Source organism: Lagopus muta, chromosome 28 (genome assembly GCF_023343835.1).
Source record: "Lagopus muta isolate bLagMut1 chromosome 28, bLagMut1 primary, whole genome shotgun sequence".
Classification (NCBI taxonomy): Eukaryota; Metazoa; Chordata; class Aves; order Galliformes; family Phasianidae; genus Lagopus; species Lagopus muta.
The window spans coordinates 2414425-2439779 of NC_064460.1; the positions used below are offsets into that span (position 1 = coordinate 2414425).

At 52.3% G+C, this 25355-nt stretch overlaps 1 protein-coding gene across 5 annotated transcripts in view; it reads left to right on the forward strand.

Annotated features, from left to right (window-relative positions):
• The first annotated feature begins 11358 nt into the window (after positions 1-11358).
• Positions 11359-25355, forward strand: part of HDAC7 (histone deacetylase 7) — a 60616-nt gene continuing 46619 nt past the window's right edge. The window contains exons 1-2 of one of the 5 annotated variants that reach the window (XM_048928447.1): positions 11359-11678; positions 12172-12239. In XM_048928447.1, coding sequence (XP_048784404.1) covers positions 11556-11678; positions 12172-12239 — 191 coding nt within the window. In that variant the 5' untranslated portion in view covers positions 11359-11555. Of the gene's footprint in view, positions 11679-11827; positions 12240-23380; positions 24056-25355 lie in introns of those variants that run through there. The other 4 variants (XM_048928446.1, XM_048928448.1, XM_048928452.1 and 1 more) reach the window with 4 other exon arrangements.

Genomic DNA, 25355 nt, shown 5'->3' on the forward strand with positions numbered 1-25355 from the left:
TGGGATTGCAGCCGTGTGCAGAAGGAATCGAGTATGGAAAGCATTAAAAGTACGTAAATAGAGCCCCAATTAAACCCTAAAATGAGAAGGGAGAAATCATGAACCTTGGCATCGTGTTCTTCTTGGCACAGAGGAGCCAAAAACCATCATCAGCTTCTTATTTTCTCCCTCAAAAGACCTCAGGATGCTGATGAGTCACTGTAGCAATGCAAAGGAAGGGAGGAGAATTCATCAGAGGAAAGGGGCAGATTGTTTTTCCTGTTCTTTGCAGCCCTTAATAGAAAAGGAGAAGTTTGGATATTGTTATCACTGCTGTAACCAGACTGGTGGTAAGTGATGATCTTGATGAGGCTGTTGAGGCACCAGGTGGACACTCAGTAAGTTCTAATTCCTGAATTATCATGTGAGCACGTTCTTTCTAAGCACTTCCATAGAATCATTTCTCTCTCATAAGGCCTTTCTCCATCTCTTGCTGCATTCAGGACTGCATCACTTCTCAGCCTGGATAAACCTGAGCCGCAGCTCATCCTCCACCTCTTGTGTGGCCAACTCCACACCGCTGCTCCCACAGCCCCACTGTGTGGCTCTGGGGGTTGGGTGATGGATTTGTTTATTGCTTTTGGCTCCCTGGGCTGGGGGCTGAGCTGTGGGCAGCAGTGATGCTATGGAGGAGAAAATGGGAGCTGGAATCCCTCAGGGACTCGGCTTCTTGGCTCTTTTGCTAATATTAGGGCTGGTTTGAGGATGGCAATGGCTCTGTGAAGTGGCTATTAATATCATACAAAGCTTGGATGGAAGTCAAAAATAACAGCAAACGAGAAAGCTACGAACCACAGAACCAAACAGGAAGTCCAAGCAAGGCTCAGTGCTGCGAGAGATAAACAGTGGGAAGGAAAAGCAAAAGAGCTGCAGTGAGATGCAGAGATGAAAAACGCACGGAGCTTTGGAGAGCGCTTGGAAACGGTCCTTGGCTGGCAGTGGTGGTGTTCAATGGAAGAATGGTGATCAAATGCTCGGAGCTGATGGAAAGGAAATCCTGGTTTATTGGCCCAGACGTTTCCCGAGTTTGAAAAAACACTTTAAAGCCTTCAAGTGCCCGTGCAGGGCTGGGAGGGGCTTGCAGCAGGGCACACACAGTGCCCCTATCCCAGGGAGCTGCTTTTTCTGCCTCTCTTCCTTTGCACTCAGCAGTCTGCTGCTGCTATTGGCAATCCTCTGCTTCTGAGCCCTGGCCTTCATCTTCATTTTTGCTAGTTTTTGTGATTGCAGTAACCTATGGGAGGTACAGCATGGTCTGTAGGAAGAAATAACCTCTCTATGACCAGAGGTACTGTCTCAAAAAAGCAGGCAGCAGGCTCTGGGTCCTTCATCACACGTGGAAAGGCAGTACAAAGGTCTGGACTTGTGTCCAAGGAGACTCAGGCTACAAAGGGGACTCTGAACCCCCGAAGTGCTCAGCAGCACCACCAGGAAACGCAGAGCTTGGAAATGCTGCAAGCAGTGCCTGAGGGTGGGGACATTTCAAGGGCTGAACCTGAGTAGCTAAGGTGAAAACTGAACATGCATGAACTGACCATGTCTGAGTCCTGGCTGGATGCTCAAAACCTTTGTTCTGTTAATTGCAATTACTTTTCTTGTTGGTGTGGGAGTGCAGGTGAAGCTTCTGTGAGGCGCACAGCAATAGGGCACTTTCAGTTTTTGCTGTGCTTTTATGGATCCTATGGAATCTACTCCTCTGTGCCGTGCTGCTGTGCTGCTTGCTGCTACTGCATTGGTCTGAACTCTCCTCCAGGGAAAGGAGGGGGGCAATGGCAGAGTTCTGCGAGTGCCTCAGCATCTGCCCTGTGCTGTTTGGTGCATATGGTTGTGCTGCACAGCCCTGGCCGAGAGCTGTGCTTATTCAGTGCCTGCATTCCCCACCTGCTCAGCAGTTGAGGAGGCATGGAGTGTTCTGCACAGCTGCTGTGGGGTCAGTGCAACCTTTCAGCTGGAAAATGGCTGGTAGACTTAAAGTTAAAAAGCCTATTTTCTGCTAGGCTGCGCGATGGGGATTCCCTTCTCCCTGCAGACCTTGCAGCAGGGCTTGGGCCAGCAGATGGCACAGGGCTCCCATCACTGAGCTGGGGCTATAGGCTGGGGTGCCCCCATGGCCACTGCTTTTAAATTTCTACTTCACAGCAAAATCATGTTGTTTTGAACACTGTTCCATCTTTCCCCTCTGTTTGGAGGTAAAAGAACATATTTGGAAATGTGGAGGCTTCCCTTGGTTGTGGAGAGGGGAAAAAAGAAAAGCAAAAGCAGGAGGTAAGAAGGGCCAAAGGAACACAGTGGGGCAGCAGGTTTAAAATGAAAAGGGAAGAAATATATATATTTTTTAAATATAAAGTGTACAAAAGTTGTGAGAGCAATGTTGTATATGCAGAAATATTTGTTTTCACATATATGTTGACTTCACAACAGAACAACTTCTCTGTGCATGCCCTCGTTCCTCCAGTTTTACCTGATACTGGAGATGTAGGTCTGTTGAATTCTGGATAAAGGAGTCCTGGGTTTTTTTTCCTTTCTTGTTGTGTGAGCAGCAGATGGCACACGAGCAGCAGAAGCTGGATTTGCTGCTGTGGGCTTGTGGGGGGAACAGTAGATGTGGCAGTGAATGGTTGTATTCCAGATACAGCTGATCCACCCAAACCAGGTAAGAGATGCTTACAAACCTGCATCTTCATAGAGCTGTAGAATCACAGCCTGGCTTGGGTTGGGTGGGATCTTAAAGATCAAAGAACCATAGGCTGGTTGGCTTGGAAGGGTCCTTCAAGCCCCCCATGCTCTGGGCTGTTCTCACCCCTCTATGGCCTTGGGCACCTCTAGGGCTGGAGCACCCACAGCTCAGTGCAGCCTGTCTTCATCCAAGTAAAAAGTTTCCTCCTAACTCGAATCTCCCGTCTTTTAGTTTCCTGTAACCTGCAGCAAGGGCTGGGCAGCTTCCCAAGCATTCAGGTGAAAGGAGCTGTTAAGTATTTCAAAATGTTAGCCTGAACTGCTGCCCCAAAGTGCTCATCTTCCCTCTGTTAATCTCTAAAAACGCAAGGATCCAGACATCTGTTTACAGCTTGATGAGCCCATGAGGTCACCACAAAGGCTTCATCAACAAGAGCAAAATAATTGGAGAGAAAAGAAAATAGATGATAGCGAGGGATTCGGTTAGCTGACCTCAAAAATACAGCATCTGCAGCCTCCATGAGCATCTCGTGTGCTCAGAGGGTTCATCTGCCAGGCTCTGGAAGACACTCAGATACCAACGGACTCCCCTGGCTCCTCAGGGAGGACTTCTTATCTGCAGGAGCAAAGCCTTCCCTCCTATCAGCCCCTTGAGAGACACTCAACTGTCTCCCAACTGCTCTGATGCTGTGATAAGCCCGGAGGGTTCTCTGTGTGGTGAGGCTGGGAGTGCTGAGAGTTGGTTTGGTGTTGGTGGGGCCCAGCAGCCAAGCATTCACCCACTGCCTGGTCTTGCTGCATGGAAGAGTTTTGGGTACAGAATAGGAGAAGTACCTGGGGGGTTTGCTGGCAGCTGAGCTTCCCGTGTATTTCATATCCCTGAACCTCTAGGCAGGGGTTGAAGGAGAAAATCCATCCTACTGTAGGAGAAATACCAGACTGAGACCGTGAGGCTGGAAGTGCACAAAGCAAGTTTGAGGTCTGAGTGCTGCAGCTGATATGACAGGAGGAAGGGATGCCATCCAAAGGGACTCTTAAGGACCCTTCCAACCCAACCATCCTATGATTCTATGATCTTTAAGGACCCTTCCAAACTAATCATCTTATGGTCCTATGACTTAAGGCCTTACAGCCCCACCATTCCATGGCAATGATTCTATGATGAATACTCAGCACCAGAGACTTTGTCCAAGGGTGATTCCCTCCTCTGGAAGATGCTACAAGATGCTCTTCCACCACTTCCAGCATCTGCCTCAAGATGGTGCTCCGGCCAGTTTTAATTTTTATTTTATAAAGGATTTACATGTATTACAGACAGCTTTTTGGTGCTAAATAGCAACAAATGAGCATGGCCCCTTGCAGGGAGCCCTTGGCTGCCTCTGCCCACCCTGTGCTGGAAGCCCCCAAGTGCTGCCAGGAATGAGTCACCAGCGACATCCCCGTAGGGAAGGAGAACTATGGGTTCTTAACCTTGACCATTCTGGGTAGGAAACGTTTATTTGTCCAGCTTGATTTATAAATAACCCAGAAGGCAGCAGCCTTGTTTTCGTGATCTCCGAGTGGACGTGCTTTCAGCTGCCTCCCCGTGAGCTCCGTGCTGCTGCTGTGTCACATCGTGGGTGAGGAAAACATTAAAAAGAAACGAGGGGAATTTTGTGGAGAAGGGGAAGGGTTGAGGTCAAAGAGCAAGGTGGTAAGGGAGGGATATGTGTGGGAAGCATGGGGTTGGCTCCAACGAGAAACAAACCCAGAGAGGAAAATCAACCCGTGCAGACAAGGTTAACCCTTTTAGGAAGCATTGGAGCTGGAGCTTGGCTTGTCTCGCTGGTCTCTAGCTCTTGAGGCTGCCATTGAAATCCATTGTGAGCTGATGGCAGCTTGGAGCCACAGCATTGTGTCCAAAGGATGGGAAATGCGCTCTGTCCTGCAGGCAGGGGAACGCTAAAAGCTGCAATGAAGCAGCCACGTGCAGCCATGGCAAATGCAAAGTCTTGAGCTGGGAGAGGAGAAGCTGGCAGAGCCAGTAACGCACCCTAACGCAGCCTTTGTACCCCTGAAAGCAATAAAACACTTTTCTAATTGAAGGCAAATACTCTTGCAGTGTTCAGCTGAAAATATGCACGTCATAAGTGCGCTCCAAAAGGATTTTCTCTGCTCTCTTTATTAGAAGATGGGAACAAGTGCTGGAAAGAGGCAAGGAGTCTTTTGTAAAGCTGGGAACTCATGGGATGCTGCTGGCATGGGAAGAGCAAGCATCACCCAGGCACCTGCACAGCATAATTTGTCAGCAGATGGATGGTGGTCAGCTCATGGGCATCAAAGTCCCGTGGGCTATAGGATAAGTGCTGGGCATGCAGAAAAAGGATGGGCAAGGAGAAATCTGCTGCTGAGCACTGCAGCACTGTTTCTCCCATTGCAAGCAGTTCCCCCCAGGCAGTTTTGCCTCCCCCAACCCTATCTGCAGAGTTGAAGGAATCCAACAAATCTTTAGAACGAGATGCTTCCCTTGCCCAGCCCGCTCTTCCTTCAGCCCTTATCTGCCCTTACCTGTCTCCACCAGGTCGCTTTAAATGTCCCAGACACTTCCTTCCTTTGTTTGTCTTGGCCAGAAAGGGAAATGTCTTGTGTGTCAAAGGTTTAGTGCAAATTCCTGTCCAAGCTTTTTAGTACCCCTGGCCCCAGTAAATAAATCAAGCTTCTCCTGGTGAGGGATTTGCACCATGAGATGCTTGCTCTGTGTTCTCCCTCCCCTGCCTGCACTCAGGATGGAGCTGCTTGGAGGCATCTCCATCCTCCTGTTTTCATGGGAGGAATTTGTCATTTTTTGGAGCAGTTTATGGTGGGGTTGGAGTGGCTGTTTGGAGGGAGCTGGGGCCATTGGTTGAAAGGCAGCAGGGAGAGGATCGTTCTGAGCAGCTCTGACAGGACCCAGCACTTGTCTTAAATGGGCACAGCAAAGCCAGGGGCAAAAGTGAGTACGAAGGGGGTGATTTGGGGGAATTTCTGGTAGTTTTTAGGCCTGAATTGTTTTCTCTGTCGGTTGGTTTTGAATGGACCACTCTGCTGTGCTGGAGCAGTGCATGAAGATGATGGAGGGAATAGAACAAAGCGTGCATTGCTTGTGCTCTGCTCACCCCTTCCTCTGTAGGAGAGAAACGTGGAGATGCTGCAGGACCTTGGGCTGGGTGCAGCCAGGAGCCACAGCACCTTCCGCAGGGAATTGTTCTCCTTGTTCTGGAAGAGTAAAAAAATATCAAATATCAAAAATATCAGACACATTCCAAAGGAAAACACGAACTTCCCATGTGAGTTCCAGAGCACTGCATGGGCTTCACTGAATAAAGAACCCCTGGACTGGGTGAGCAGCCCTGCAGGTGTAGGACCAGAGAGTTCGGTGGGGTTTGAAGCCCCAGGAGGGGCTGAGCTGGGGAGCTCCTTCTCTTGCAGATGCACACCTTGATCTCAGCTCCCCGCTCTTCTCCTTCGCTCCGAACCGACCCAGTGTGGTCACACCTGGCTGTGGGGTGCCCCGTGCTGTCAGCTGCCAAAACCACAGCCTGCGGGAAGGCTGAGCTGCACGAAAACAAGGCTGTGCTCACCCTGAGCTGCCCTGGCAAACAGGAAGCTACGAGCAGGGGTGGGAGAGTTCGTAATCAGGAGGGAGAGTGACTTATTGCGGGGCTCTGAGGCCCCGGCGCTGCTGCCTGGAGAAGTGTGGGTGCCCCATCCCTGGTGGCGCTCATGGCTGTGGATGGGGACCTGGGGGGCTGATGGAGGGGTGGGAGAAGCCCAGGGCAGGGGTTGGGACTTGGGGGGGCATTGAAGACACTTCCAAGCCAACCATCCTATGGCTCTGTGACCTTTAAAGTCTCTTCCAGCCCAACCCTTTCTATTATTCTATCAGTCTATGATCTTAAGGTCCCTTCCAACCAAAACCATTCTGCGGTTCTCCAGCCCAACCCATTCCATCATTCAACAGCTCTATGATCTTTAAGGATCTGTCCAACCAAAGCCATACTCTAAATATGGACACATGGGAACACACCCCAGACACCACTTCCAGTGAAGTGAAATAAATGCATTGCAGCTAAACGCATGCACCTGGCTTTACCTGGCCAGCTGGTACACTGACACCCATATCCAAACCTAAGGGTGGGCTGAGTGCTTCCATTCCCTTTTCTGAGCTTTGCCTGGGGGAGAAAATTTAAACTGCTGCTGCAGCTGCTTGAGAAGCAGCTTAGGTGTGAGCGGCCATTGCCAGAGCTGCTGGTAGGTGGAGCAAAACTGGTGGTTAGGGGTCAGCAGTGAGCTTCCCTGTGCTCATCAAGTCCTGAAGGATGCCCGGTGTCTGGGTAAGGCGCTGCTCCTTTCACCTCTAGGAGCACAACTGGGAGGGAAGGTCAACCCAACACTGCCCCAGTGAAGGGGCTCAGGCTCAAGTGAAGGCTTCCCCGTTGCAATTTGTCAGCACAACAGGCAGGGTCTGGCTTTGCCACGAGGGAAAGAGGACAGGAGTATCTGCCCAGGGAAATCTGAGTCAGATAAATGCCGTTATGCAGTGAGATAAGCTTGGCTGTGGAACTGTCTGCTCAATGAAAGCCTAGAAGGGAAAGCAATCAGTTTAAATACATTGGGTAGTGTGGTTTTCAGCCAAAGGAAAGCTTCTGTGTGCAGAGTGCTGGTGTAGCAACATCCTGCCTGGTGTGCAGAAAATGGTACTGGGGGTCTTCTTCATTTCCCCTGCTTGCTGCTGATGTTCTCTCCATCTGCAGCGACCAGGATGTGTCCCAGAGGCACAGCAGGGGATTGGTGATGGGGCAGGAGAGCCAGCAGCGCTTCGTGGGGCTCTCTGAGCTCCCCTGGAGATGTTTTTTGCTCGGCCACCCCGGACATGGATGGGATGATGGATTGGAAAAGCGCCTGTGGAATTTCTCTTACATTTCCTGCAAGTTTTGAAGTCAGGCCTCACTGCAGGACAACTCATCCCTCCTCTTCACAGCTGCTTCTCATTTCCCAGCCGTCGTCTTTCTGTTTTGCTGGAACTCTTTATTATTTTTATTTTTTTAATTGTTATTAGGGAAAGGTTGTGGAGTGGGGGGCTGTACTTAACAGCTGCACACAATTCTCCCCAGCCATGCCTGCTCCCCTCACTATATTTAGCCTCAGACAGGCCAAACAAATGGAGCAGGGCTGGGGTTAATAATCACAAAATGGAGTTCGTCTGTCTCTGAGCCGTGATTTACTGGGACTGGGGCCAGCTGAGTTCCTCCTCACGCCCTTGCTGTGAGCCGTCCGCAGGGGATGAGCCTCTTCAAAAGGGGAAAAATGATTGGAGATGCCTTTTTCTGTGTTTCTTTTTTTTTTGTCAGCTGAAACTGGAGAAGATGCAAAATGATTCGGGCAGGCCTGCTGTTGGATGGGGTCCCCTGGGAGGTGCTGGTGTGATGCAGAAGGGTGCGTAACTCTGTGCCCATGGGAGCTTGGGTAAGGGGTGAACTGGTCCTGCCCCCAGTCTGTGCTGGGTTTGCAGTGCATGAGCAGTCACTGCTGGCCATAGTCCATGCAGAATGCAGTTGTGCTGCTCTGTACACTACAGAGGCATCAGTCCCCCCAGGGATCTGTTTGCTGGGCTCTGATCTCCTCTCCTTGCAGTCACGCCATTGACATAAAGAACCTGCAGAGCAGAGCTGGGTCTTCGATTACTTTGTGCACTAATTAGTAAGAAGCAGGCCAGCCCAGGCTGCTGTGTCTGCTTTGCAGTCTGAAGTGAGCCAAAGTGCATGGAAGCATGCACAAGTTTTCAGGTCTTGGGCACCTCAGTGCTGCCCATTGGGAACGCTGAGCATCTCTCATACACACCGGTCCTCCATGCAGGGAGTATTTTTAGCTGCTATGAATTGCAGACATAACTCTTCTCCCCCTGCAGAAACAAACCTGCTTCTCTTCTGCCTTCTATGGCAGCTGCAGGCAGCTCTCCTCCTCCTCCTCCCCCTGTGCCCACGCTGCTGCTCCTGCAGCTCTGAAGGCACTGCTCTGTGCCTGGGGGCTGTGCTGTGCTCTGCTCACCTTCCACACTGTGAGAGCTGCCTGAAGGCAGAAGCAGAGCTCTACGGTGTTCCAGGGCAGGTGGGCTTCATCCAACCCAGCTGGAGCCCCTGGGAGAAGCAGCAGTGCTGGGAGCTCCATGTAGGGCCAGGAGGGACCCTGAGGTTGTGCTCAGTGTGTAGAAATAGATACAGGCACCCAGCAGGATTTCCAGCAGAGCTTCTACAGGTTTGTTGCCTGAAGACTTTTCAAAATCATCTGCAGCTTTCTACTCCTAAGCACCATCTCCAACCATTACAGGCCATACCATTACAGATAGAGCAGCCTGACATTTTTCAGTGTATGCAGGGAATGTTATTCATCCTCTGAGAGCTCTCTGGCCAACATACCTGGCGTATCAATCCTGTGCATGGAGCCTTTCCCCTCTTCCCCATGCTGCCTCTGCTCTCCCGTCCCCAGATGAACTACTGATGCTGACGTGCTGTGCTTTGAGGGTACCTATGTGCTGCTGTGCTGGAAATGCTTGTGGCATCTGCTGCCAAATTGCCCCTAGAGATGCTTGGGTTTTCTGCTGTGCCCCCAGATCTCCCCACTGATGGTGATACTGGGGCTTCTCTGCTGGGCATTTTGGGGTGGTGAAAGGGAAATCTCACCTTGAAGGGGCACTGCGCAGGTTGGACCATGCTGGACCACCAGGTCTGGTGGGCTGAGCTTGGGAAGGGGCTGTCAGCATTGGGAATGCACCTTGGAAAGGCATCATCTTCAATAGAGAGAGCCAGAATGAGGCCAATGCAGCCCATCCGGAGCCGTTTCGTTGCTGGATGCAGAGCAATCTGCGCAGTGTGAGCACTCTGCATGGACGGCTTTGCATTCCCTGTTGCTATCTTACACTTCCCTCTGAATTAGCAGAAACTCTGGAATCTTTTCTCTCCACGTGCACCCTTCAGTGCAGCAGAGCGTGCTCACAGAGCAGCCCTGCGAATGGCAATTAACACGTGCAGGCCACGTGAAGATTTCCCTTGGAGAGCATTGTGTGCATAGCCAGGGATACCAGGAGCCTGCTGGAATGTGTAGTGCTTTGCTTTTTTCACGATAAAGCCTTGCAGAAGTGCTCCTGGAACATGCCAGCACGGATTAGAGCACTGGGGCTCAACGTTTACACAATGATGGCTGAGTTCAAAGCAGCAAAGCGTTGGCTTTCCCTCCCTGGATGGATCCCAGTGCAGTTCTGAGGGCTCTGCTCACTGCCTGCTCCATCTCTGGGTCTCTCCATTCCCTCCAGGCACCCCCTGAGCTCCACCACCACTGTCACCCCCAGCGCTGGAGGTGCCATGCAGCCTCTTTCTGACTCTGCAGTTGATGGGATGTGAGCGTTCCTGGCTGCTCTCCTCTGTAATGCACAGATTTTAATCTTTTGCTGTCTTTCTTCCTCCTAGGAGACTTTTGTCAGCCTTCTTAATGAGGCAGAATTGCCTCACTTCCTCAGATATGGAAATGTCTCTTTGTTCAAGCAAGGCCCTGTCCCTTATCTCTGGATTTGGACAGCTCTGCTTTTGGCAGTTTGCTGTGTGAAAGGACTCCACGCACCTCAATGTGCACACAGAGCAAATATCCAACTGGGGAAAAGTTTGCAACTCGGGATTGGCTCCAAGCAGAGCAGCAGTGACCCCGTATGGGGACATGGTCTGCAAGGCTCCTTCCCAACCTCTCAGTGCATCCTCACCGTCCCCATCTCCTCTTTCCCCATCCTCTTTATTTTCTCCCTATTTTTTTTCTCTTCAGCCACATCGGATTCTTTCACCTGAGAACAGAGCCAGTCAGAAAAATCCCAACAACAGTTTCTAGCCTGATATATATATTTTTATTTAGTCTCAATAGGTTTTGCAGCTGTTGCAGGTGTGGTAAAATTCACCCGGTGCCAAAAACACAATTCCAGGACAATTCTGTGTGCAGAATGATTGGACCTGGGAACTGTAGGGCTCCTTCAGGACAGAGCTGCCTGGAGCACCTCTATATGTGGGGAGAAAGACACAGAAGTCTGATAGGTCTTCCCAGTTCCATTCTGTTGAATGTCAATGTTGTTGCTCCTGCCATTTTGAGGCATCAAAGGAGAAAACATGCATGGGCTGGACAGGTCGGTGATGGTTCTCCAGCCCAAAAATCAAAATCCAGTGCTATCACATCCCATCATCATAGAACCATGGGATGGTTGGGTTGGAAGGGACCTTAAAGATCGTCTAATTCCTACCTGCTGTGTGTTTAGGGACACTGGGAAGTGTTGGGTTTCCTAGATTTGAAAGGCATAAAATGCATAGCAGTGATCCATTTCCAGGAGCTAAGCACAGCCAAAGGAGGGTGTTGCTTATGGTGGTTAACATCACAAGAAAGCATTCCTTGTTATGCTGCTGGGTTCTGGAGGAAAGAAATTGAGATGCTGATGCATGCAAACCAATAGCAGATGCTTCTGGAAAATGCTATAAAGATGGTGCTCAGTTGTCCCACATTTTGGGATGGAGGTCCCTTCCAAGCCATCCCATGAAGCTATGATGTACCCAGGAGCTGTGGGGTGAGGAATAGCATTTTGCTGATCCAAAACCTGCCTGCAGCGCTTTGGGTGCTGAGCTTTGGGCCCGCCCTCACCGTGCTGCAGAACAGCCCCACCATTTCACATCTCCTTCCAATTCCCCACCTGCAGCATCAGATTTACCATTCCCCTCAGCATCTCCCTTCGCAGCACCATTTCCCATCGGGAGCATCGATGGCCCCTCGACGAGCACCTTGAACACAGCACCCGGATGGGCAGAGCAAAAGGAAGAGGAGCGGCGTTCTGTGCTGGTGACGCTTTCTCCCAACCAACAAACAAAAGTTTTATTGGCCAAACCCTCTCGGATGCCGCATTCCAGCTTGGTAACATTTCGGTAACACATTGCAAACGTTTGACTCATAGAAACTTGGAAGGCTGCAGCCGGGGGAGGGGGAAGAGCGTCACATTCCCATTCCCGGGCAGGGTTTGGTTGTTGGATTTCTTTTTTTTTTTTTCTTAAAGAACTGAAACTTCTCTCTGTTTAATGAAAAAAAAAAGTGTTGGAGCCGGACGCTTTCGGCTCGCATTGTGTTTGCAGTGAGGGGATGGGGGAGGAGGGCTGCTGCCAAGGGAGGAACCGAGGCAGCTGAACTCGCTTTTCTTCGGCAAGTTGTTTTTTTTTTTTTTTTTCTCCCTCTGTGTTCCCAGGACAGGGTTGGCTTTCTAGGTTTGATAAAGCATTTCCTTCCATTGTCATTCTATACGGCCTCTGGGCCCTTTGCTCAGTCCCTCCCCTTTCGCCTTCCCTTCTCTTTTCTCTCTCTCTCTTCCTGAACTTCAGTGAATCTTGAGATATAAAGAAAGCAGCTGCCTTCCCCCCCCCCCAGCACATCTCGGACAATGCGACCGCATCTCCAAGGGCTTTAACTCCTCTGGATGCAAGGACAAAGCCACGGTGAGTACTGGGGGTCCCACGCGCGTGATGCTGCAAAGTGCCCCAACTGCTCCAACCCAACCCAAGCTGAGCTGGTGCCAATGTTGTCCCCGTCGTGCCGTCCCTATATCCCCATTGTGCCATCCCCATTGCGCCCCTATGTCCCCACTGTACCATCCCTATTGCACTGTCCCCATGTCCCCACTGTACCATCCCCACTGCGCTGTCCCCATGTCCCCACTGTAACATCCCCATTGCGCCGTCCCCATCGTGCTGTCCTCACTGTGCTCTCCCCACATCCCCATTGCACCGTCCCATCTGTGGGTGGCATTGTCACCTGTGTCACCTGGGCCAGCTGTATGACGCCGGCTGCTCAGCATGGTGGGAGGAATCCTCCTCTCCAAAGCAAAGCGAAGCAAAAACAAACGTGATGCAACCGTGTTTCCCAGGAGCTGCGCTGCAGGAGGGCTGTGCTGTGATGCCAGGTGTGTGGTTTTGGAGGTGGGGGCTGCACAGTGTGGGGGCTGCACCCCTCCTCTGCTTTCTGCCTTTTCCTGTTTTAAGCAGCAAAGCAAGAGATGGGCTGGAGCAGCAGGGAGCTCCGCCGTGCAGGGATTGGTGACGTGGGGCCGCGGGGAGCAGCGCAGACTGGGGCTGCAGCACTGTTTCCTGCACAGAGAACAGGAGGCAAAACCAAGGATGCAGGTTTTGTTAGTTAAGGGAGTTCAGGGCAAGCACTGGGGTTGCTGGCTTGCCTGCAATACAGATCCTGGTCTCACCTCCCAGGAAAGCCCAAGCAATTCACCATGACAGACACTCAGGCCTAATCCAGGTCAACACAAGGGATTGCATGCTGCAAGGAAGCACAGTGAAGACCTGCCAGCTCCTCCAGAGCAGCTCCCCTGGCCTGGGCTGCCCAGGACATGTGCTGTGTTTGATGTGCACCAGAAGGGCTCTGTTCCCCATTCCTGGTGCCTTCCCCCTTCTCCCCCTGGCTATCAGCTATCACAGCTGATCAGCTATCTCTGGTCTCACAGCAATCTCCTTTAAGGTGCTTGCTCTCTCTGGGTTCTGCGTGCACTTTGTGTGCTCACTCACCAGGCACTCCCTCTTCGCCTCTGCTGCTGTGCACTTTTCATCTGTTGTTTTGCTCTCAGTGCCCAGGTGACAATGGGAACAAAAGAGCAGGGGCTGTAATTCCAAAGGATGTTGAGGTCAGAGCAGCCCCTGTCCTGCTTGTGTCTGCTCCTCTGTTCTCTGAATGACTCGAATTCTGTATCATCACCTTACTTTGGGGAATGGGGAGAAATGCAACATGCAGAATAAGTTACAGGTGATGCACGTGGGCTGTGCAGCCCTGTGGTACAGAGGGGCAGAGGGCAGCAGTGCCAGATGTGTTACAGCCCCTGCAAAGGACTGAGCAGCCCAGTCCAGCCCAGACGCTGCAATCGATGTCTCAGCTTTCACGTGGGGATTTTCCTCCTTGTCTCCATCTGTCTCCAGGATCTGCTGTCTGTGCTGAAATCTGATTCGTAGGAAATAGTATCTCAGTCTGGGAAATGCCACGGGGTGCCTGAGGTCTTTGGGACCGGGCATGGAAAAGAGCAGCCCCTAAAGCCTGTCATAATCCTCTGTGCCAAAACCAGATAAGAAAGCCTCAAAGTTTTATTACAGGTGAGCTTCTCACATTGCTGCCCCTCCTGCTCTGGAACATAGAGGGGAGGTGTGGGATAACCACAGTAAGGATGGATTCCATGTCAGCAGGAATCCATCCAGGTGAAGGGGACAAACCTGGTGGTGGCTGGAGGAAGAGGATGAAGATGTGGAGGAGGAGGAGGCACTTCTGGCAACCACTCAGCCCAAGCAATAGGAATATTTGATTGTGCTTCTAATCTGGATGAATGGAATCCTCCTGGTGGGGGCTTTAGGAGCAGCTGATGGAAAACAGGGAAAAGGCACCGACAGAGAGAAATGTAGGTTAACAGGGTAAACCTGGGCATGTGCAAGCAATGGGATTTCATGTTAAAAAGCACTGGAAGAGTGCAGCTGAGAACAGGAAAAGTAGGTCAGATGCTGAGTGGTGTGACTGCTGTAGGAAAGCAGCTCTGGACAGGCTTTGGCCACCAGTGGGGTGCCTGGGCAGTGCTGAGCCTTCAGTGTGCTTTAATCTCATGGGAGCTGAATTCTTTGGAGGAAGAAACAGAAAAACCTGTGCCATCAGCTGTAGATGCAAGGCTGAGGAGATGGGTTTTGTGCCCTGAGCAGGCAATGGGAGGCTATGAAAGGAGAAACCTCCTGGTATCGAGTGTGATTCTGGGTGTTACAGCCAGGGAATTATCACACAAGGTATGAAAGAGCAGCACCTGTTGTGTAAAATTCATTCAGAGCACTGTGTCAGAGCAGCCTGGATGTGTGCTGAGCTTTTTTTTCCTCCTTAAAATCACATTTCTTGGTCCAATGCAACCTCCCATCCCATCTGTGTTTGTGGCATTTGCTCCTAGGGAGCTCTGCTGTATGCAGCAGCTCTGGGCAATGCTATGGGGTATCTGGATATGGGATGGGAGCTGTAGGGGGAGAGGTTTGGGGTTGGGTGATTGTGGAAGAGCTGCTCCATTCCAGGGAGGATCAGAGTCCTTCAGCTAAAAGAAAACTGCCTCACTCAGCTGAATCCCATTGAGGGATAACATTGGGCTTCACAAGTCAAAAGTAAAGATGGAGATGGAATGAGCAACATCAGCTGTGACACCGACCAGATCCTGCAGCAGGAGAACCTCCCCCCTGAACCACTGTGCTGCCTGGGACAGCTGTGCTGCCAGCAGGAGCTGATGTGCTTATATAAATGGAGATAAAGGCTCTGAGGCATCATTAGGAGGAACTGGGAACTTTGCTGCTGCTCCTGCCCCCAAAGCTCAAAGTTCTTCTGCCATCTTCCCCAGCTCAGTGCCCACAGCCCCCTCCAGCGCAGCCTCCAGGAGTTCATCTCTGTTCTTGGCACTTGCACAATGAGGAAATTGGCCAACGCTTCCACAGCAGCCATCAACTTTCCAGGGATGTTGCATGGATTTTCCAGCCAGGGATGGAACAGCCTCAGCAGCCCTTCAATCCTCCAGCATGGGACTGCAGCTCTGCATTAGGAAGGAGCAGACAGCATTTAAAGGAGCATCCATAGGCTGATCCTCCTGCACAGGAACAACCTTGTGTTACGTTGTTGCATAGGAGAATGCACTTTAAATGCATATTAACTGGCTGTGATTAGTTAGGAAGTTTTCTTTCCACAGCAGGAAATGGGAAAACTGTAATTATTTTTTTAACAAACCAGGTGCACCAGGCAAAAAGCCTCAATGCTGTGAGCACTTAGCAAATTCGTGCTGGCTGCACCTGATGGTTTTAATATCACTGGACAAACTGCTCAGTAATAGATTTTGTGTGGTGGCCACACAGGAAGGCCCCAGTGCACATTCCCCTACCCTTCATACTTGCTGTCCGTTGCGGGGCTATCGGTGATGCTGGAATCATTTTTCCATCAGCTTGTGGTTGGATCTGCTGCTCTCTGCATTGGCATCTTCTGAGTGCAGAATGCACAGAGGGGAAAAGCTGCTGCGTCCTGCCCTGCGCCGCGGCCTGGCGGATGTGTGTGGGTCTGCAAAACCCATCATGAGCTTTGCAGTGCTGGTGCAAACCCACAGCAAGGCGAGGGCCAAGCAAGGTGGTGGGGGATGCAAAGTGGTTGGAGATGCAAAGTGGTGGGGGATGCAAGGAGATGGCGTGCACAGTGCTGTCCCCGTGTCCTTTCCCTGTCCTTGTGGGTCAGCCTTGTTTGCTGCCTGCCCTCCTTTGTTCCTGAACCATATTTCTCATCTCGTCTTGCTGGGAGCCATGCAGAGGAGTGCTGCCTTTCAAACACGCCATCCTGCGTCAGCCCCGGCCTCTTTGTTTCTTTTTAGTGTGCTCAGCTTCGTGCTGGGAGAGCAGGGTTTTTCCAGCCAGGACAGTTTGGAGCATCAGACGTGTGCAGAATGAATGATGCTGGAGCTTTGGGTTCAGCCAGGGCTGGAAAAACCCCCACTCTTTGCTTTGGGCTTGAAGCAAAACCACCTCCTCCAGCTCTCTGTAGCTGTGCTTTAAATCTGGGGAACAGCACGTGTGCAGCATTTGGTGACACCCAGAGCCCATAATTCAGGGGATGAAGGCTGCACAGATCCATTCCCCCAGCATGGCTGGCGCTGTGCTTGGGGCCGGGCAGCACCTGGATCCTGCTGCCTCCTCGCATCAATCTCCCAGCTGGGATTTGTCCAAAAACAAAAGGTTTGCAGCAAGCTGGAATAACAGCATGAGGTTCCTGGGCACTGCACAACCTGCAGTGTCCTCCAGCCCTGAGATGAGCAGAGCCTCACGATCGTGTTGCTTCCAGGGATGATTTATAGCCTGGGTTCTGTAAGTCCTCTGGAATAAGAAAGTATTCCTATCCCTGTAGCCTGACTTCATTATATTGAAATAAGGGATTCTGCATTTGAACAAAAAGAATCTCTGCAGTGCTTTGGAAGGGAAATATTTCTAGAGATGAAATTAAATCTCAAAACAAATCCAAGAGCAGGCACAGAGACCACGAGCCAGCAGTCTGCCCTATGGCCAGAAGGCTGACAGTATCCTGGTTGGCCAACAATTGACCAAGGTTGACCAAAGGTTGATTGGAGCCCAGTGCTGCGCTCCCCACTTCCAGGCAGACTGGGAACTGTTGGAGAGAACCTCATGGAGGGTGCAGAGCTGGTGGGGATCTCGAATCTCCTGATGGGCAAATGCTGAGAGCCCCAGTGCTGTTTGCTTGGAGAAGGTTGAGGGGGCATCTGATCAACGCTTCACCAAACCCAAGCACTAAGGTCATTGATGGTGCCCACCCCTGTCCCCTCCATGCTGTGGGGTGAGAGCAGATTTGGGGACACAGATGTGGCTCGCCAGCCCCCACTGCCTCCTGCACACAGTGCAACCTCAGTGCCGCACAGGGAAGGGGGCGAGGGCCCTTCTGAAGGTGAAAAGCTTCTTATTTTTGGCCGCTTTCCCCCCACTGCTGGAGCTGACCCCAGCTGCGAGCTGTTGAAGTTTTTAGGCCCTTTGTTTGTTTAATCGAAGCGCTGTTTGTTTTTGATCACAGGCATTAGATAGGCACTTCCTCTGCATGCAGGAAGCAGTGATTTCCTGTTCGCTCGGCGGCCAACTCTCACTGCGCAGGAAACCTCGCTCTGCTGAGTGTTCACTTTTTGTGCAGCGTTTTTGGAAGTCCTCTCGTGGGGTTGTTTTGTTTTCCCTTTCCCCATCACAGTGTTGTTGGGTTCCCAGAGGGGCTGAGATCTGGTGGGGGGCCATTTCCCCACATTTGGTTGAAATCTCCCAATGAGATCCAAAAAGGCAGCATCACTGCTTCGATGGTGTTTGTCACCGTTGTGACGGTGTTTGCCACTGTTTGGATGAGGTTTGCCACGGTTTGGATGGCGTTTGCCATCAGTTTTGTGCTACCACCAACAGCACGAGCGCATCCCTCTGCTTTCACAGACCTGCTTGGTGCAGATCCATGCCTGCAGTCACCCAGTTTGTCTCTCCCTGCTGTTCTGTTGATGTCTATGGGTTGTTCCAGATGCAATTTGGAAGGTACATTTGAATCAGGTCACCTGAACAACTTGCCGTCATGGACAGAGTTAAAGCAGGCAGCTGGACCAAGCCTGCCCTGTTTGCTTCTTTTCTTGCTGGGATCTTTAGGCAGATAACTGCCCTGTGGGAATGCAGCAGGTAAATATTATTACTGATGACCCATTAAATTTGTGTGAGAGCTCTGCTGTGGGTGCATGGCTTGTGCTTCCCAGCAGCTTGCTTCTCATCTCTACAATGCTCCTCTGGCTTTGTTCCCTTCTGGCTGCTGCTGCATGCCCAGGTCAGTCAGTCTGTAAAGCATAAGGAATGGGGGCAGAACTGATGATACTTCCCACCTGGAAAGGTGCTTCTGGGGTGGAAAAGAGTTCCATAGGATTTCCAGTTGTGTCAAAGGCAGCTGGGATGGGGATCCCTTGGCAACTCAATGCATAGGAAGTTTTTGTTGGTATCTCAGAGCTGACCCAGACAGGACTTTGCTGTAGCAGTGTGCTCAGAGCTGTGGTGGCAGATGCCCTCCAGCCACAGGAATCCCGGACAGGTGGACAGACAGACAGACAGACACAGCCATGTGGGAGCATTCAAGCTGGTGCTGGCCATCAGTGTCCCACATGCTCATCTGCTGGAGCTTTTAATTACTTTGCTGTTGTAAAGGGGCTCTACTGGAGGGACAGGGTTTGTGATGGGGAGGAGAGCAGCTGGAGGACCAGAGGGAATGGAGGAACTGAGAACCCACAGCCGCAGGACAGACACGTCCTGCAGACACCCATGCAGGGGAGAGCATTGGATGCTTCGTTTTGTGCAGTGGTGGTGAACAGAGCATCACAGGGATGGATGGAGGGATGTGGCTGGGAGGAGGGCAGATGCCTTCAGGGCTCTCCCAACCCATGGCACCAGCACAGCAGCCCCTTCTGCCCAGTTCCTGGAGAGCTCACCATTCCCCTGGCCCCTTCCCATCATTGCACGTTGCTGACATCATTGCCAGTTGCCATGGAAAAGGCAAGTTGTCCAAAACACGACCCCTTGGCCTCATCCCATGCGTGTCAGGAAATGAAGGTTTTACAGCACAACGCTGCAGTGGAGCAGGAAAAACCAGAGAGGGACCAGCAGCTCGGGAACAGACACATGGCTCTGCCCCGTCTCCAATGGGGAAATGGAGACCAACTGGGGCTACCAGATGGATTTGCATCTTCTGAGTTATTTCTGGGCTGCTGGGGAGGCAACGTGGTGCTTTTAAGTTGGTTTCCATCGTGAAACCCAAAGAGAGAATGTCTCCTGGGTGACGTTGTGTTGCCCTTTGGCTGCTGGCTGGATAAGGAGCCCAGGGTGATGCGATGGGCAGAGAGCAGAGCAAAAAGAGCTCCCAGTCATGTTGCCAGGAGCCAGCCAGCAATTTTCCTAAAGCCATCCTGGAATCAGTGGTCGTCAAAAGCCTTGTAGGGAGCGTGGAGGCTTTGGGAAGGAAGCATCAGGTGTTGTGCTGAGGTGGGGTTGGGACACTGCTGTTCAAGGCAGCCTTTGTTCGGGCAGGAATTACAAGCAGACCTCTCTCCCGCAGTGGTCAGAGTGGAGGTGTTTCCCCAAGGGAAAGCTGGAAGCTGTGCTCTTGGATCCTCCAGCACTGGAGGAAGCACGCCGCGTCCTGCCCTGACCACAAAGGCTGCATCCGCTCCCCTGTGCACAAGCAGCGTGCAAAAAGCTCCATGAAGGCTCCAAGCAGTGGCAGCTCTGCCCGCCCTCCTGGATTCAGGCAGCCTTTGTGCCATGTCCGTGCTGCAGAATGAATCCATCTCCTCCTTGTGTTCTTTTCCCCCTTCATTCATGGCCATGCATGCAGCCCAGCCCCTCAGCAAGCAGTGGCCCACGAGCAGGCTGAGCAACGCACTCATCTGGGGATGTGCTGGAAAATAAAACATGGGAGCTTTCTGGTTTTGCATACCCCATCCGGGGGCACAGTGCAGGCGCCGAGCATGGAAAGTGGTAGCATGACACATCAGCACTCTTGTTTTGGTCTCACTTTGCTCGATACCTCACCAGCGCTGCAGTCACTTCACCCACCCGGTAAACAACAGCACGAGTGCGGGGAGCTGCCGGCTCCCTCCCGGCTGTGGGTGGCAGAGGGTTAAAAATAGACTCCAGATTTCGGTTGGTGAATGTGGAGGCAGAGAGCAGAGCGCTGTTTATCGATGCCAGGGTTTCCCCTGAGATGCTGAAATGAGTCAGATAAAGGATGGGTACAACTGCGCTCCGTGCACAGCTCCTCCTGGGGAGCTCGGTGCTGAGGTCTGTGGGGATGTTTGGGGTGGATGGGTTCCTACAGGATGCTTTATAGCATCCTGCCCATCCTTACCCTTCTGTAAGCATTGTGCTCTGCCCTTCCTCAGCCATGAAATCTCCCTTGGGCTGCTCAGCTGGCTCAGTTCCTCGCTGGGTTTTTAGCCCATGCAGAGGGCAGGGATGGGCAGGGGGATGGCTGAGGAATGTGATGTCCAAAAGAGTCCCAAAAAGCTGCAAGGTGCACCGGGTTCCTGGCACTGGGGAGGCTGGAGGAGCATCAGATTCCTGTAACAGTGCTGCAGATGTTGGCTCTGACCTTCCTACCCTATGCAAAACAAACTGCTTCCAATGCAGAGGTCTCCGTGATGCTGCGACTTCAGAGAAACACAAGGGAGGATTTTGCTGTCTCTGTTGTTGCACTGCTAACATTTGGGACCTTTAGAGCATCTGAGCTGTGAGCATTGTTGCTGGGTCCCCAAGCGGTGCCATCGCTGCTGCTTGCTGGAAACTGAGGGCTCAAATGATGGGGTGCAAAGGGCTGCTGGTGCTGCTGCAGCTCTTTGTGGCCACAGTGAAATTAGGACACGCGTTTTGGTGCCTTCCTATCCTGTGTGCTGCAGAAATTGTGGTCGCTGTGGCAGGTCCTGTCCTGACAGTGCTGTCTTAGCATCCCATGCCCTTACATTCCATCCCTTTGCACAGTGATTGGACCCTGGGATGATGCAGACCTGGATGCCCATCTGCTGTGGCACAAGGCATGTGCATTTGGATCACCCCAAGCTGGTTTAGTGCACAGGGGGAGCAGTGTGCTGCTGTTAGCAGGGGACCAAACCACTCCCTGGCAGTTTCTGAGCTTGGGTTGGCATCTGCTTCAGTTCAGCCCCATGGGGTGGGAAATACGGCTATAACTTCTCCCTGTCCCCTCTTGTGCCTCCACACCTCCTGCATTGGCATCACCATCCTATCCTCATCAGTATCCCGACTTCTTTCCTTCAGTATCCTTGTGCCCTCCCCTTTCCATCCCATTCCCTCAGCATCCCCATCCCCATCCCATTCCTCCAGCATCCTTGTCCCCACTGATCCCCAACCCATTCCCTCAGCATCCTCATCCCCATCTCATTCCTTTAGCATCCTCATCCCGGTCCCATCCCCATCTCACCCATCCCCTCTCCCTTTGCACCACTGCAGCAACATCCACACACGAGGCCCTCAGGAACCCTTTTTCTCCTAGGGACAACATTTTGGAGGAGGGACGGAGCTGGTACCACTTCAGGGGCATCCCATGCTGTGGGATCTGGGCTGGGCTGTGGGGCTGTGTGAATGGAGCACTTTTTGACACCCGACGCTTCGCTTGTGGAAGCGGCAGCAGCTTCCTGTTTGACTCACACCTGACAGCCCTGCTGTATGAGTCTGGGCCTCTCAGTGCTTGCAGCAACTGAGTGGGGCTGTTTACAATTAGAGAACATGGGATTCCCAGAAAGAGGCTCAGACCGGACATCCTGAAGCGAAATACCCCAGGCGTCACCAGCTAAAAATAACCGTAGCAGAACAGTCACCAAACAAACAGCACGGCTGCGTTGGGTGCAGGGCTCTGTCCCATGGACTGGGGGGTGGGGGGGGACGGGGGACACACGATGGCCTTTCCTTCCCCTGTTGTGTTTTTTGGCCATAACAACGTGATGCTCCGAAGCAGCAGCGGCGCGCAGTGATTTCTCTCGGTTTCTGTCTTTGTTTTTGGATGGGGGATGGGGGGGATGAGGGGGGGGGGGGGAACAAAGGAGGCACTAACATATAAATAAAGCTGTTTCCAGCCGGAACTGATGTGCTGTGGGCAGAGGACCCCATAGCTGGCATTGCTATGGGAAGAAGGGTGGGATCGCACTGCTCTCTCCCAATTGCAGCCGTGGAGAAAAACGGTGTTTGAGCTTAGAGATTCTTCCAACCTTTCTCCAGGTGTGAAAGGGGCTGAGAGAGGGGATCCCTGGGTATCCCCAAGAAGGGGAGCGAGGCAAAAAAAGTTGCACAAAGCCTCAGCCCAGCAGGGGCTGCTCAGCCTCTCCCTAACAGAGATTTCAGCAGAGCCAAACTCCCGTTAAAAGGCACTTACGCAATCGGGTGCTATTAGAGGAAGTGTCTCTGTAACCCCAGGCAGTTAGTGGTTGATTTATGTCCTGCAGCTTTAGGTTTTACAAGTTGCGAGGGAGTTGCATAAGAAGAAAATTTGACCTTCTATTTCTTAAGAGCTTTATTTTTTTTCCCTTTCTTCTTTTTTTTCCTGTTGGGGGATATCTTTTCTCCGACGTTCGCGGACCCATTATTTTGGTGGGGTGAAGAGGAGGATGGCAACAGCTCAGAGGAACCCATGTGCCTTTGTCCTGTCAGTTGTGTCCCCTCAAAATCACAGTGGTTACAGCCAGGAATTGCTGCCCTTTATCACATAGGGGACCAGCATTGGGGTTTTCCTTCCTTGGCTCTGCAGGGAATGGTCCCTGCTGGCATTTCCCCTCTGCAATGGGCGCTGCGGATGCTGCGCGTGCTCCCGGCGTGCACTGAGTTCCAACTGTTGGCTTTTGCTCTGAAGCAATAAATCCGAGCAGAGCACGCTCTGTGCATGGGGTGTGGGCTGCTGGGGGTGATTTGGGGCTGTGTCGCTTCGTGTCGGCCCTGAGGGATTGTCCCACGTCGCAGCAGTGGAGGCAGAAGTCTCATGGAAACTTCACTTGCTCTCTCTCCTTGTTTGCCATTTCCCTCGCTCCTAAAATAGAAGCGACTGAGACTAAAAGCACACACGAGCAATTTGCAAACAGAAGGACAATTAAAAGGAGGAAAAACCAATTTCCCCCAGCGTAGCAGGGAAAAGACAGTGCTGCATTGTGTGAGCTGTGGTGTCCTTCCAGCAGAACAACCGGCCCAGGTTCTCTGCCCACGGCTATTTCGCATGATGGTGTTCTGTGAGCTCTCTTGTTCTCAGCCCCCTCGGAGTCTCTCTGCTCCGGCAGCAAGTGAAACCTCCTGGCCTTCCCATCGAGATGCAAAAAAGCTCTTTTTGCTCAGAGCTCCTCCATCTGCTGCAGGGATGGTGCTGGGAGCAGCGAGTGCAGAGCAAACGTTGCACGGGGGGGATGCGCTGCCAAGGATGGAGAGGGCAATTCCAGTGCTTTGAGATGCTGAGTGCAGAGCTGGGGCAATTTCTGCCTATGTTACAGATCCCCTGATTGCCCCTGGTGCTCGGGCATCGCTTGCAGCATGAGGAGGGGGTCGGCAACTTTGTCTTTTGGTGCCATTAATTGGGATCAGCCCTTCGATCGCTTGGGTGCCATTTGGAAAGCTGAGGTTTGGGCTGTTCGTGCTCCAAGGGAGGGACTTTTGTCTTCCTGGGTGAGCGTGGGTGGCTTCGAAGCAGCTCCAATTTTAGTCTTTCTGCACCACCCAGCAGATATAAAGCTGGGCACCACGCTGCATCTGCTCCTGGGGTACCCATTGTCCGGGAATCCCCAGGTGACCAATTATACCAATGGGAGTACTGATGGAAAAGGGCCATTTTTAACAAAGCCTTTGCAAAAGGTTGGTAGAGCCCCAGGAGCCTCCTGGCAGCTTGATTTTATTTTGAAAGCCGTCAGCCCACCAGCTGGGTGTGAGAGTAAAATGAAAGGATGCAAGATAAACCCACTTGTGCGCGAGAGAGAGCTGCTGCCCGCGGCAGCGCGACATCAGAGGTCGTCATTCTGAAACCAAGCATGGAAACTGCACTGAGAAAAAAGCTAGAGAGCAGGGCTCCTCACCACACACGGTGCAGACCACACTAAAGAGCTGCTCTGCCCTGGGGACTGTCACAATGCACTGGGGGGAAAGAGAGACAAAGCTAAAGGGCAGCAGGCAGCTCCGCACGCGGGCCGGGCAGATGAGCACTGACAACAAAGGTACTCCTCCAAACCATCTTCTGGGCTTAACGTGTCTCCCTCTGAGCTTTCTTAACACTGTGCTCTTTGCTGAGCATCTCCGTGGTGTTCCTCTGATATGTGTGGGGTTTTGGCTGTCCACTTGCCCCAGGGAAGCGCAGGGCAGAGGGTGGCAAACAGAGGAGGCTGCAGGCGGCTCTTGAGCTGCTCGTGTATGCAGGAGTGTGGGGAGAACCATCAGCAAATGTTGGTGTGCACTGCAGCCCCGGGCATTGCTCTGCTGCAGCCTTCCCAGGAGCACACAGGATTTCTGCTCCGGCCTCACCCTGGTGCATCCTGCCTGGGATTTCTGCTCTGGTTGATCCATGCTGGCACTGTGCTCTGATATACCCCCCTCCATCGCTGCAGGGCTGCTCTGGACTGAGCCATCTCACAGGGTTCGTTTCCTTGCTCCTGGCAGCCACCAGTTGGGAGGGGAAGGGCACACAGGGCAGCGGCTCTCGCTCACGTTCCATGCATGTGGGCCACGCAGAGCAGGAAAACCTCCCCACAGGTAGGCACCGCTCCCCTCCTCCAAGCAGCAGCGCTCTGGGTTTGAGTTTTTCCTTTTTCACTTAGCACTAAAAGGCTCTCTTGGGTCACCCATGCTCACCAGTTTGCGGCCCAGATGCTCAGCTTCAGCTTCTCACCTTCAAAGCACAAAGTTCTCTTTGCTGCCCCACAAACCTGTCTCCGTGCACAGCACTGCAGGCCCAGCATTGCTGTACACCCCACAGCACAGGTGGCTTTATCTGATTCCTGCTCACCCGGCCCTGCCTTTGTGCTGCTAAACCATAAGGATACACAGCTGCGCTCTGCTCACATTGCAGCAGCTCCTCAGCCTGCCAGCCTTCGCCCTGCCTGGACCAAGGGATGGGGCAGCATCTCCCTGTTCCGTTTGTCACAAAGTAGGGCAGCTCTCCCCTCTTCTCCGGTCAACCCTTGGTACTTCCCTGTTCTTTCATTTTCTCTTGGTGAAGAGCTTGGGAAATGGCACTGAGATAGACTGGTGTGCATTGTGAGCCCACGGGGAGGGGGAGGGAAGCTGCAATGGAAGGATTCTTGAGTTTCGCCCTGCTTCAAAAGTGCTGAGAGTGGTGCAACGCTCCTACGGCCCAGCATGGGAATTTCCATCTTGCTTCATTTCTCTGGGCTGTAGAGAGGGCTGAGCATGTGCTCAGGGTGTTTCAAAAACGAAGGTGCAGACTGGGAGAGCCGACACCTGTAAAGCAGCAAGGCCTTTAAAGCAAAGTAATCTGCACGCACCCGACGTGGTGGCTCT